The sequence below is a fragment of the Terrapene carolina genome, unplaced genomic scaffold, assembly GCF_002925995.2.
Source record: "Terrapene carolina triunguis isolate 2854851 unplaced genomic scaffold, T_m_triunguis-2.0 Scaffold275, whole genome shotgun sequence".
Lineage (NCBI taxonomy): Eukaryota > Metazoa > Chordata > Testudines > Emydidae > Terrapene > Terrapene triunguis.
Window position 1 is genome coordinate 820,814 of NW_020664626.1, and position 14,278 is coordinate 835,091.

Here is a 14,278-nt window from a genome sequence, read left to right on the forward strand (position 1 = left end):
TATGTGGTTGAAGAGCTTAAAATGAATCTTATGTGAAACTCCCTAAAGCCATGTTGGTCTGTAGCCAGGAGTTGCATGGGGATCTGGCATTTCGTGTTGAAACTGAGCCTGGCTGTCCATACGTCTTATCTGATTGGCAAAAATAGTGTTAGACTGCCAGCTTCCTTCTTAATAGATATTACAAATCTCCAGGGTTTTTTTTATTCTGGACTACTTTATTTAATGTAGCTAGATGTCAGTTTCAACATTTAAGGAGAACTGTTAGGGTTTTCTAAACATCCACTGAATTTGAAAGAGCAGACTTGTTTGGGCTCCTAATGAAATGGCTAATGGCAGATTAAAAGTTTACAACTTGTAAAAGCATCAAGTTATTAATGTAGTACCTAAAATAGCAAAATGACCTTTTGGACCAAAAGACAAATTTTGGATAACCAATAATTTTCAGATAACAGACTTCTCATTAGACTCCACTTATGTCTGGTAGATGTTAGAACCCCTAAGTAGTCCCCACACCCTGAAAATGTTACACTTGGCAGCTTTATTTCTGAAGTGTACTAGCCACTTTCCTAGCTTTGATGTCTAGTCTTGATTTTTCTGGTGTTTGATTTCCATACGTTCAGTGCATTGCTGCCTAGCAACAGAAGCATCCACTCCCAGTACTAATTATGCTGTGATTAATATTCTGCTAATATCCATAAAACAAGACTGCAAAATGGGGAGCAGGAAATGACAACATTGTATGATTCTCCTGGAATAATTCAGCAAATATACCCAGAAGCCATTGCTTAGGATGACATTCATCAGTATAGACTGTCCATTGTCTGGCAGTTTTACAGTGTAACTAGTAAAAGTGCCACATGGAATGATGCTATTGCATTTAATGAGCTCTTTCTCTTCTGTACTGTTAAGACAAACCTACTCCACAATAAACATGCAGACTCTACAATTACTGTACTGGTACATCTCTTCTGTCTCTCCGCTCCTCCAGAGCAGCATAGAAAACAGAGCAGCGGGGACTGCATTTCCTTAGGATTTAAGAGTTTTAACTGTCTGTCATGGGAGTACTTAAGGAACCAGGGTATATGCGGGCAGGACTGTTCCAAAGGGAAGGGTTCCCCCTTCTCTGGTAGGGGGCAATAGTGCCCAAAGAGTGGGCAGCGCAGACTAAAGGAGCTGTGGCCAGTGATGTGCTGAAATACAGTGCCTCCCTTCTGGAAACAAAAACTGGCAAGTAGTAGAAAACCTTAAGAGCATCTGGTGGTGTGAGCAGCTGGAATGCCAGTCTAGTTATTGCTATTAACCACCATAGCAGTTTAAGGGCTTGTGTACATGAAAAGTTGCATGAGCTTAAGATGTGTGAATTTAAAGCTAGTTAAACCTGTGCAAACTCCTGTGTGGATGCTCCTTGATTCTGGTTTGGTGTTAACTGGTTGGGAACCGGTTTGACCTAAACTGGAATGACAAACCGTTAAACTGAAACACGTGTCAGCACAGAGCTTTGCTGCACTAGTTTAACAGGTTTTTTTTTTTTTTTTTTTTTTTTTTTTTTTGTAGTGCAACTTGTGCATGTAGACCAAGTTCAAGAGGAAACTAGCTGCCCAGGAAAACCTGCAGGCTTAGAGCTGGGAGGAGAATGTTCAGTGGGAGAGAACCAGGCAACAGTTCTAGCTAGAAGTAGGGGCTAAGTGGGAATTTACCATGTGTGAGGGAGTTGGGTGAGCTAGTTTACATTACTGTCATGCTACCATCTGCTTGAAAAAGGTAATAGTGTTGACATAATATACTTAGACTTTGTAGGACAGTTGACTCGGTACTGTACAACACTGTGGTTAAGTTAGAATGATACAAAATCAAAAGGGCACACATTAAATGGATTGAAAACTCTCTTGCTAATAAGTAGGGTCCTGGGGGGATTGGTTCTTGGTGCTTTGCTCTTTATTTTTATCACTGACCTGGAAGAAAAAGCATTACTGATAATTTGACAGATGACACAAAAACAGGGGAGTGGTTTGGTAGTAATAATGAAGAGGACATTGATAGAGTGCGTTCTGGATTGCTTTGTAAACTGGACACAAGCAAACTATGCATTTCAGCATAGCCAAATCTAAAGTCATACATCTAGGAACAAAGAGCCAAGGCCATGCTTATAAGGTGGGGGAGTCTCCTAGGAAGCAAAGGTTTGGGGTCACAGTGGATAATCAGCTGAACATGAGGTCCCAGCATGATACTGTTGCCAAAAGGGCTGTGACCCTTGGATGTATAAAGGGAACTATGGACTTAGGGAGGTTATATTATCACTGTGTTTGGCACTGATGTAACTACTACAGGAAGACTGAGTCCAGGTCCAGTCTCCACAATTCAAGAATATTCAAAAATTGGAGAGGGAGCAGAGAAGAGCTGTGAGAATGATTAAAAAACATGCCTTATAGTGAACGACTCAAGATGCTCAATCTGTTTAGCTTACTGAAGAGAAGATTAATGGGCAATTTGATCACAATCTGTAAGGACCTGTGTAGGGAACAGAAACTTAATAAAGGGCTCTTCAGTTTAGCAAAGGTCTAACGAGCCAAGGGCTAGAAGCTGAAGCCAGACAAATTCAGACTAGAAATAAGGCTCACATTTTTAAGAATGAAGGTAATTAACCATTGGAACAGCCTACCAAGGATCTGGTGGCTTCTCCATCACTGGAAATTTTTAAATCAAGATTTGATCTTTTCCTAGTTCAACCATAGCTAGTGGATTTGAAGTAGGAATTAATTAAGGAAAGTCCTGTGTTATACAGGAGGTCAGACTATATGATCACAATGAGCCCTTCTGGCCTTAATGTGTGAATCTAAGGGGAAAAAATGAATACAGTGCCAGTAGAATTATCAGTGATCAGATTGCATGGATCATGTAGTCTCTGGGTCAGATCCTGGGCTGCATTTGGGTGGTTTTGCTCTGCTCCCTCCAGCACCAAACTGGTAGATCTGGAGTGGGGAGGATCTCCACAATATCAGCAGATCCTTGCGTGTCACCTCTGCATTCCAGGGCTGGTGCTAGAGGCATAGCTGGAGCATCTTTGTACCTCAGTGAGTCCCAGTTGCTCTGACAGTTCCTTGATGGCCATTGGTAGCCAGAGGCGCTCTGAGGGTAGGGGACTGGCCAGCACAATCAGCTCCAGAAAGGTTATGTGCACGCATACCCCCGTCCCACTCCTTGGCTTCAGCTTGGGAACTGGGCCTTCTTTGTCTACAAGTCATCTTGAAAATTCATTTTTATTGAGGAAGTAAAAGCAATACAGTGAAAGTGAGTAATAAGCAAGATCTTTATACAGTTAGGTAGGCAAAAGTCCTGCATCAGCTACTAGCACCAGATGGAAGATTAACTATTCAAATGATGAAGTTGAGCAGATTTAAATCTTCTCAGAAATTTTCTGCCAGCGGAGCCCAGGACTTGGGTTGAGATGACGTCCATTTTTATTATTTAAGCAACACAAGGTCAAGCTGATCTTGCAAATTACTGCTCCTGCAGATCCTTAGTCTTGTGAATGGTCCTTAGGCCGTATTTGCACAAGGAACACTTAGCCAGTGTACTTTACATGCCTAGTGGGGTGCGTGCACCTTATGCTGGCAAGACTGCACTGTTGCTGGTATAACTTACTCCATCCCCCTCTTGCAAAATGAGCTATACCAGCCAAAGCGCAGCTCAGCTGGTAGAACTAGAGGGGGGGTTCTGCCAACACAGCTGAGTCAATCACCTCACACCCCATCCAACCTAGCTACACTGGCTAATGCTTGTTGTGGAGACCTGGCCTTAGTCCTGCACATAGGCCCAGATCCTCAAAGGTAACTCCCCATGGGAGTGAGGTAGCTGAATGCCTTTGAGGATGGAGGCCACAGACCCCCTGGCTTTAGTCCCTACTTGTACGAGTATGAGCTACCCGTACAAAGGTGTTTCTTTCTCTGGGGGCTTCTCTACACTAGTAAGTTGGACTGTTTTATACCTAGATGAGAGGGCAATAAGTATATCTGTGTTATTCGGTTTACCTGCATCCACACTAGTGCCTTTCCTGGTATAACTGTACTGGTAAAACATCACACCCCCTAACCGAGGCACAGGTAACACTTTCTAGTGTAGACCAGGCCTAAAAGACAGATACAGAGAAGCTGGGCTGCATGGGGCAGCCCAGAGGAAGGAATAGTGGGTAGATTTATTTTTGGTTCACTTCTGGGGTCTCAGAAGTGAGGTTTTAGTTAGCACTTGAATGGCAGAAGGTTTGGTGCAGAAAAAAGCACTGGTGGGGGAGTGGGAAGAGAGAAACATGACAGGGCAAGTGGGAATGACTCAAAGACAAGCTCATCCCGAGTGGAGATTGCATGGCCCTGAAGGAAGACAGGGATTCCATGGGGAAGGAGAAAGGGGAGAGGAGTTTAAAAGAGGCCTTGACATGGTCCAATTGATGGATGAGGAAGACAAGTTTTGTAGCCACTAAGGGCCAGGTTTTAAAGGTATTTAGGTGCCTAATTCCTATTGAAATCAACAGCAGTTAGGTGCATAAGTCCCTTTGGGGATCAGGGCCTCAGCGCTGGCCTAACTCTCCCTCTGTTGACATCAAGGGGAGCTTTACCAGTGATTCCAATGGGAGCCGTCAAGCCAGTGTCGAGAGCTTTTACAAACGCCGTCCTTAGGAGACGTCCTGGCACCTGTCACCTCTGCCTGTGCTGGAGAAGTTTGGAAGCTCCGGCTGCTATTTTAAGTGATTTCCCCTGCTCCCCTCCCACTACGCAGAGCACTTTGTGATGAATTTCTCCTTGTGGCTGCAGAGGTGACTCCTCAAGCTGCAGTAAACTTGAGCCAAGTTGTGTGGTTGTACTCCTCTCCTGGCCGCAGCAGTGCACTGGGGAAATGGGGCTGTGGAAAGAAAAACACAGTATCTTGGATCGGACAGTCTCACAGCTTGGTGCCGAGTGCTATCACTGCTCAGCAAGAGCCATTTTTAGCTTTGGTAAAAAGATCTAAAATCCTCATGCTCCTTTTAGCTGTCACAGTAGCCTTCTAAGGTGAGGTGGTTTAACCTGATACTGCTTATTGTTAGCTAACTAAGGACACATTTAATGCTGCTCCTGCAATGGAAATGCTAGGACCAAATAGGCTACTTCAAACAGCTTAGTTTAACATTCGTTTTAAGCCTCAGCATCGGCGTCGTTTTGTGCATTTAAAACAGCTGTTCTGTTCCAGGCACAGCTCTCCCACGGGAGGGGAACGTTGTGAAGTGAGCTGTACGTTGTGGTTCACAGTTTGGCTGCAGGATGCCACGTGTGTCTTCACAGGCTCTCACACCTGCGAACGGGAGCAGGGCATGGGCGAAGCGATGTCAGGCCTGAGTACTGTAGGAACCGTTCATTGCTAAGACACAGTTCAGGACACCTGGCACAAGGGAAGGGACCGCAGGGAGTCCCTGAAATGGAGGGGGATGGGAGGTGGTTCACAGAGAGCTTGGGGGGGGGGGGGAGGGGGGGGCTGCAGGGAGCCCCTGGTGGGTGCAATGAGCCCACCTGACAAAAGGAACCAAGTGTGCGACCCCCTGGTTGCTAAGATACAATCATTCAGCAAGTGACAATATCTCCTCCTCCTACAGGAAAAGCATTCAGCTACCTCCTTACACACCCAGCTTCTGGCATTTGATAGGGCTGTTACATGGGGGGGGCTGGTGGTGCATTTGGTTAATACATTCCTGGAAACCTGAGTCCAAACTGAGATCCAGGAAGCGGAGGTTATTTGTGGTGCTCCTAGTGGCGTTTTGTCATGACCCTGGAGTTACTGCATCTACATTAGGAGGCACACACCCTAACCAACATCGATCTACTGGTACAAAGCTGTGTAGACCAGGCCTAAGGAGCCATTGCGGCTCCATGAGCATGTGTGTAACTTCCATTAGCTCAGAGGAGCCCTTCCCCGCCCCCAGCGCTGGTACGGATTTCCAGGACAGCAATAGTTACCTTATTAACTGCATCCGGCCAGTTCTGTGTTTCAAGACAGAAGGCTGAATGCTTGGGATACACAGAGCCCCCTTTGCCCTCCAGCGAGCCGTCCAGGAAATTTCCAGTGTAGAACTGGATCCCAGGCTGAGTGGTATAAACCTCCATCGTCCTGCCACTAGGGGGATGATGTGCTCTGTATAAAGAGAGGCAGGTTTGTACCCAGGGAGCAAGGACAGAAAGCAAGCGGGGGAAGGAGCGAAACCTGGAGAGCAAGGAAAGAGGATAGGCTGAGAAGAACTGACCAGCACTTCGGGACACAGTGCAAGACTCCCCTCTTTGTCCCAGCTTCCCCACAGGAAGAGTGACATTAATGAGAAGCCTGCTAGAGGAGCCAGAAGATCAGCCTGCAGCTCATGCAATTTTGTAGGGCACTTAGCCTCCCTGGCAGTTAGCGCAGTCTAAATGCCCAGGCAATGAGGAGGCCAAGAAGACAAAGCGGTGGGCCGCTGACAGGAGGCTGATGGCAGTGGATGGCCTATGGGACAGGAGTGGAGGGGATGGGAGCAGCAAGACGGGGTGGGGGAGGGAAAGGGCCATGCATTGCATTGACCAGGGAAGTGAGAGCCAGACAGGGTGAGTGGCAAGGAGCCAGGAAAAACAGGAGCCAGGAGGGCAAGGAGAGGGGAGAAGGATGGTTCAGTGGTCAGGGTGCTGGCCCGGTACTCAGGAGAGAGGTTCAACTCCCTGCCCAAGGCTCCCACTGTGACCTTAATAACTCAATCTCTCTGTGCCTCAGTTCCCCATCTGCAGCACGGGGTCGGCAGCACGGCCCTGCCTCACAGGCCTCTTGTGAGGGGAAATACATTAAAGACTGGGAGGCTCAAATACTCTGGTAATGGGAGGGCTGTAGATGGAAGGGACAGAAAATTGGGACCTTCCTTCAGAGTCCCCAGTCAATGCCCTCTGTGCTGCAAGCACAACTGGTGCAAACCAGAAAGACCTGAAGCCAGGGAGCCACCACTGCTTTACACAGCTGATGCATCGAGTTCCCACCTTGCACAGTAGCGTCGAGCCGCCGACTGTTCCAAGCAGAAGTTATGGTCAAAGCCAGGGAGCTGAAACTTCTGCATGTGTCTTCCAAGCTCTACCGGCTTCCTCAGATCAAAAGCTGTGTCCTGCACCGCAGCCACCTCTCCTGGGGGGAAATAGCACAGGGAGGCTCTCGGTGAGCAGACAGCCTGTTCTAGCAGCTCACAGAGAGGCTCCAGGAACCATAGAAAAAAGGACACTGCAGCTCTGAAATACTGAACGATGTCAGTGAATAACCCTGCGGTAGAAATAATAGAAATAAACATAGGACTAGTCGGGATCTAGTCCAGTCCCCTGCACTGAGGCAGGACTAAGTCTTAGAGACCATCCCTGACAGGTGTTTGTCTAACTAACCCGTTCTAAAAATCCTCCAATAACAGAGAGTCCACAACCTCCCTAGGTAATTTGTTCCAGTGCTTAACCACCCTGACAGATAGGAAGTTTTTCCTAATGTCCAACCTAAATCTCCCTTGCTGCAGTTTAAGCCCATTGCTTCTTGTCCTATCCTCAGTGGTTAAGGAGAAAAATTTATCACCCTCCTCCTTGTAACAACCTTTTACTTACTTGAAGACTGTTATGCCCCATATTGTATTACCAACCCAGCAAAGCAATTAAGCACATTCATATCTTTATGTTCCTGGGACTACTTTTGTGCTTAAAGTTAAGCATGTGCTTGAGTGTTTTATTAATTATTATTATTATTATTAACAATACCGCAGTACCTAGGAGCCCCATCGTGGGCCAGGTCCCCCTGCATCAGGTGCTGTGCAAACACAGAACACAATGACAGTTCCTGTCCCAAAGAACTGATGTTCTAAGTAGTGAATCTGCTGAATCAGGGCCTTACAATCTGGGTGTTTTTAGAACTCCTTAGACAACTTTTTAAAGTGAGCATTTCATGCTGCAGAAAAGTGAATAGCCTGAGAGAGGGAAGCCCTTTGCTTCGTGACAGAACGAGTTCCTGTACAGGCCCTGGCTGTGCAGACTTCCCCACAGGACAGAGCCAATACGGCTCAACCTGGCGCCGAAGGGACCACTTGTAGGGATGACAGACTAGTCTCCCATTGACTCCTTGGTGCTTTCAGTAGCGACGCCAACAAGGACATTGTGCAGGAGGGTTCTGTGCTGCCCACAGTGAACTGGACCGACCTCATAGGCTAATTTCATGCAGACCAGCAATCGGGCATCAGAATGGCACAATCAGCCCCTAATGCATTAATACAGTCAATGTTTCACATCCTGCTGTGCAAAACACCACCCAGCTATGGATAACAGCTGGCCAAACGTGCAAGGCTTTACACACAGTGCAACAGCATTTCCCGGCATTTTCTGCACGTCTGTGAACACCTCATCCGATCACTTCCAAAGCCGCAGGGGATGTTCTAGGCATCGCTAAGCGGAACCCTTTTAATCTGGGGAGAAACTGGAAAATGAGAAGGGGGGGAAGGAGAGGCACAGGGAGCTCTTGCCACTGATTAGCAAAGCCACAGCTTTAAGCACTCTGCAGTTGTCTAGAGCCCTAAGAGCTGGCTGATGGCCCTGCCAGCATAACGCAGCGCTGCCCCATGGTGACAGCCTGAATCACTGACCTCCCAGACAGACTGAAGACAAGTAGTACTGGTGAGGGGAATGAGGGTGCACACACAGCTCCTGTCCTGGGGGTGGGAAGAATGGAGAGCACACTGAACCCCTGGCAGGGTGGCTCTGGTATGGGGGAGAAGAAAATAAATGGGGGCACACAGAGCTGCAGGGAACCCCTGAAGCAGAGGCACTTGGTGGTGGCCCACAGGGAGCTTGCGGGGGGAATGGAGGGCTGCACCGAGCTCAGCCCACAGAAGCTATGGAGTGTGTGACCCTCTAGTTACAAGGCCAGATTCACAGGGGTTGTTCCCTCTCGTTGACGTTTGCTTCCGTAAGAACCTCAGGATTTGGGCCAGGGCTGTTAGACGTTTCCCGACGTCAGATCCACTCCAATGTGATCTGCAAAGTGACAAAGCTTGTGAGGGCAGGGGCCTCTGTTCGAGAAACACCAGCAGTGCAGAGCCGGAGGGGGAGAGGAAAGCAGTGTCCCCCTCGGCATTGCTGTACTGTGACATCACACAATGAATAGGCACTGTCCCCTCCACACCCGTCTGCTTGAGACACCATTAATCTGGTGACAGAGTTCAGCTGAGCAGCAGATTCCGGCATCACCAGCTCTTTCAAAACGCACCCTTCACCACGGCTCTGCAGGGGGCACTGTTGGCTGAGGTGAGCCAGCTCACGCCGCTGAGCTATGGAAGAAGAGAAGCATGCCCTGCTTTTAAGCTTTATAGTAAGAAATGGGGCAGGTGAGGAACCAGAGCCAGCTGCAAGGAAGGCAGAAGATCGCTTCGCTTGCAGCGCACTGTGTATGCAAATGCAAGGGACGAGGCATAGTCTGAACACTGTGCTCAGTATTACTGCGTGGTGCATCACTTCAGCGGCCTCTCGGAGTCTAAAAAGTGGGAGAGAGTCAGAGAGGAGAGAAAAATGGAAGAGACAAAGAGACTTAGTAAAAGAAGAAGGCAATTAAGGCCGTGTCCACACCACAGAGCCGATGGCAGTAGAGTGATGCCGGCAGAGCCCCGGTACAGACAGCTACGCTGACAGGAGTTTTTCTGATGGCATAGGGACACCACCTTCCTGACCGACGTTGCCAGAGGGCTTCTGGCTGCACAGCTGTCAGCATAGCTGCTCTAGCCGGCGGGTTTTGCCAGCTCGTAGCTAGGAGGTGAGGTATCTTTCACACTTCTAACCGACCTAGCTGTGCCACTGTACGTTTTGGCCTAAGTAGCAGTGTGCATAGCTGAGGAAGGAGCTGCTGGACCTACAGCTCGGCAGGGGAGATCAATGGGCTGTTCTCTAGGGTATCTTGCAGAAACTCCCAGCAAAAAAAGAACTGATCCAGGTTTATTCTTGAGAGGGAGATCTTCTCCGGGGCGCGCTCTGACTTCACCCATTTTCATTCACTTAAAGAGAGAAAAGGGAATCTTGGTCTTTTTACATACACGCTCTCAAACCCCGGGATGAACACACCACCGCTCTGGATGGAGAGACACACCTATACCCATTTCACACCCTGGATAAATGGAGGCACTCTCACCCATCCTCACACCCCCACACTCTAGGCAGACATACACAATGCAACCCCCTGGCCAGAGAGATGCTCACAACCCCTGATCAATACAACACTGGTTACACTCACAACCATAAAGGCTAGAAACCTACTCTTCCTTTTATGTGAAAGCTGAGATTCTGCAGAAGCTCAGAACAACCAGGATAACTCCCTACTCCCCTGGGGCTAGGGTACTGAACATGGCATTGAAATTACAAGCGATTACTTTAGGTTCCAAGAGGCTTTCTGGTCTTGCTGGCAGGTTAGGGGGCTCAGAGGAAAGTGTGCCATCTGGGTCTTCAGCAGTCAGTATGCAGTGACCCAGCCTAAAGTAGGATGAATTGTGCTTCTCTGCCTCAGGGAGCAGCCTGCTTTGTCTCTCGCTCCATTTGGTGTGTGTGTTAGATTTCTGGATTCTAAGAAATAAAGTCGTGTTATGTTGCAGCCTTTCAGACAGAGTGTAAATTGTTTCTCCCCCTCTCCCCCCGCAACTCTTGTGTATATTCCCTGATGATAACAGACGGGATTCAAAATGTTAAGACATGAGGTAGCAAGTCAGCATGAAGTGCACACAACATTCTCCAGCTCCCCACACTTCCAGAGTAAACCCACCAAGGCACGGTCAGATGTTCTGCAATTCTCTTCTGTTATCACAGAAGGCCCATAGAGCAACACCCCTGGAAGAAGTAGAAAGATGCTAACATGCAAGCACACCTGCTTCAACGAGGCAACTGCTGTATGTGGTTTCTCTAGATAGCAGCTCTAAGAAACAGCAATCTTAGAACTAGTTACTGAAAACAGCAGTCGGCTCTCTCAACAAGCAAAGCGCTGCTCACGCTAAGGAACAGCACGTAGGATTTTTCTAAACTCAGTCAACAGTAAAATAATTAAGCAGATGGAACATCTACTTCCTCCCTCCTCCCCCTGGTACCGCAAACACACATTGACACTCAGAATCAAGTCATTTTGCTTCAAAACAAGGTGAATTTGATATCAAAACTTCCAGGGCTGACTCAGAGACGTGTCTTTTTGGAGTGAGCCGTGTTCAATAGCAAAGCTGTTCTCATGGCCCTGTTGCATTGGTTTCACATGGCGCAGATTCAGTGTGCATGCGTCGCTACCTAACTAAGGGGATGATCCAGTGCTCAGCGAAGCATCTCCATTGCCGTTGGATAGAGTCCTACATTTGTATCAATAGCGCCTCTAAGAGTGAATTGGGCCCCAAGCCCTACTACAAAGGATCTGAACAGCAAAGCCAACAAGGGCTTCTGGTAACTGTTTAGTCCAACACTTTCAAATGAGTACACTAATTTCAGGATGCCTCAAACTTTGGGAACCCAGCTTGTGATACCTAGGGCTGGTTTTTCCGAGGCGCCAAGTACCCACAGGCTTCCATTAACTCTGACAGGAGTTGTGGGGGAACAGCCCCTCTGAAAGTTTGGCCCCCAGGATCTCAGATTGGGTACCCAAAAACTGAGACATGCAAAATCAGTAGCCACTTTTCAAATGCTCTAGCCTTAGGGAGCTAAACTTCTGAAACTGGGGGCCTGATTCTCCACCCACTCCCACGGGTGTAATGCCATTGACCTCACTGGTGTTATTTCACATTCGGAGCACTGTGAGTCCGGTCTGTCTTTACCCCAGTGTTGTTTTACGCTCTGCACTGCAATGGGAAATTCTGCTTTGGTGGGGATCCCAGTAGAAAACGCTGCACCCCCTACAGACCCAGAGCGGCTTCGATGTCACAGGCCAATGGGAACCATCGAAAAGCTCTATGCTGAATCTTGCATTTTGTCCCTTTGCTCAGACCGCTTCCCTCTAAGGTGGCTGTGATCCCAGTAACTACAGTGCGCTTTCTCTTCTCAGATGAGCAAACTCGTGACAACTTTTCAGCACAAGAACTTCCTTACAGCGCTAGAAGGTGACAAACTGCTCCCTTTCTATTTCACATCATGCTGCTCAGTGTCAGGGCCGCATCCAAAGCCTATTGAATTCAATGGGAGTCTTCCCACACACTTCAGTGGGGTTTGGATCAAGCTCTCAGTCAGTGGGGGAGGTCTAGGTTGGATATTAGGAAACACTATTTCACTAGGAGGGTGGTGAAGCACTGGAATGCGTTACCTAGGGAGGTGGTGGAGTCTCCTTCCTTGGAGGTTTTTAAGGCCCGGCTTGACAAAACCCTGGCTGGGATGATTTAGTTGGGAATTGGTCCTGCTTTGAGCAGGGGGTTGGACTAGATGACCTCTTGAGGTCCCTTCCAACCCTGATATTCTATGATTCTATGAGGCCTATGCACTAAGTGAGCAGTTCCCTCCTTTCACTTCTCTGGAGGCTAAGCCTGCCATGCCATAAGGTCTGGGATCTCCAGTGATCCAGTGACTGATACATTGTGAGTCTACGTGTTTTCCCACAAAGTGCAAACATGCATTCAGTCTGGGCCCCTTAGCTCAGATTAAAGAGATAACAAAACAAGGAGAGGTGTGAGGTGCACAGCCTTAACAGCTTGCAAGACCTAGGCGATAGCCACTTCCCAACACAAAGGGCTATTGGTGTTATTTGTGGTGTCTCTTTCCCTTCTCCCACAGTCACAAGAGGCATGGTGACCTGAGGCAAGCCACTTCCCCTCTGTCTCTCTCCCCAGCTGTAAATTAGGGATAATCTCCAGGCCAATCCTCATAAGCCTCAAGTGCCACATCCTCTAACCACCCTGCTCAATTCCACCACTGTCAGCTGCTTCCTCTTTCCAGCAGGAGTAACTGCTGCAAGCCGCCTGAGACCTGCACCTCCTGACTTGTGCCTGTGTGAACCATGCTCAGTTCTCAGGCACCGAAGCGGATACAAGCCCACTCGCTGCAAGTTTTCTTAGTCATATCCCACAACCACTTCCTCCACATCCCTTCTCTCCACTGCTTCAGAGAGCTCCTGTAGCTGGGTGTCCTGCATCATGGCAGCATAACATGCCTCCACCACGCGGCAAACCGGATGGCAAATGGTTTGGAACAAGAGACAATGATCTCCTAAAGTAGGCTGGAAAGATAACTGAGACCAAGCCATGATTTAAACTTCTACTGAAAGGAAAGAGAAGAGGAAGAACATTCAGATCAGAGGGCCTCAGCTTTTTAGCAGAGACACAGCAGATCTTCAGGCCCCCGTCCAACTGATTGGTGCTTCTCAGGCAGGACAATTAGAAAGCTCCCCTTATGGGTAGATTACCCTACTGTAGGAGAGTCCCTGTATGGCATATAAAGTAGGTGTAGCCAGCTCTGACTACCTGTTCCAGCATCCCCTTAGGCACAGGGGTGGGCCAGAAGCATCTTGGACTCTGGTGATCCTTGGTAGAACAGTCCCTATGGGAACATTATTGCTGGCATAATTTAGAGCAGCCCCGAGATTGCTGCAAATTCCACCAGAGACACACTACTGCCTAGCCAGTCAGTCAGTCAGTCATGACTGGGGCTTGGGCAGTCATACCTAATGGTCAGAGCAGTGGCAGTCAGAGGCTAGGAACAGCTCTGAAAGTCAGTACTAGAGTCAGGCGTCCCAGAGCAATCCAAGAGGTATGTCCACCATTACAGCCAACAGGGGAGTCCATCTAGTTGTACAGACACTTCCTGGTCTCCTCCTCCTGAGGCAGTACTTCCTGTGGTATTTATTTCCACAGGATCTATACAGTAATGCATGCAGCCTTACCATGGCTGCGGGTTTGCGTCCGCCCTCCTGCAGACCCAGGTTCCTGTCCCATCCTGCAGAACCTCACAGCCCCAGGATTAGGGGAACAGAGCTGTTGCCTACAGTCACCTTTCCCCACTCCCTCTGTGTCCTGCACAGCTTAGCTGGCCCTCAGGATCTGGCCCATGGTTCCCAAAGAGTTGCTAGATATTTGTCACTCCAATGGTGAGCACAAACTGACCTTGGCTGTCATTGATTTCCTCCATCTCCTTATTGCTACGCAGAACACACACAGTGATTAGTTGATTGTGGAAATGGACGAGGGCCAAGGCTGGATGAGGGCCACCTCCGACTGCAGCTAGTTATTCTAGAAACATAAAATTATCTAGGCTGACTCAGGATCTAACTTCATATTTTCTCT

At 48.4% G+C, this 14,278-nt stretch overlaps 1 protein-coding gene across 3 annotated transcripts in view; it reads right to left on the bottom strand.

Annotated features, from left to right (window-relative positions):
* Positions 1-4,404: 4,404 nt before the first annotated feature.
* Positions 4,405-14,278, bottom strand: part of GALM (galactose mutarotase) — a 60,264-nt gene continuing 50,390 nt past the window's right edge. For all 3 annotated transcript variants that reach the window (XM_026657714.2, XM_026657711.2, XM_026657710.2), the window contains 3 exons: positions 7,017-7,158; positions 5,982-6,156; positions 4,405-4,893 (listed from right to left, as the gene is read on the bottom strand). In XM_026657714.2, coding sequence (XP_026513499.1) covers positions 4,816-4,893; positions 5,982-6,156; positions 7,017-7,158 — 395 coding nt within the window. In that variant the 3' untranslated portion in view covers positions 4,405-4,815. The remainder of the gene's footprint in view (positions 4,894-5,981; positions 6,157-7,016; positions 7,159-14,278) is intronic.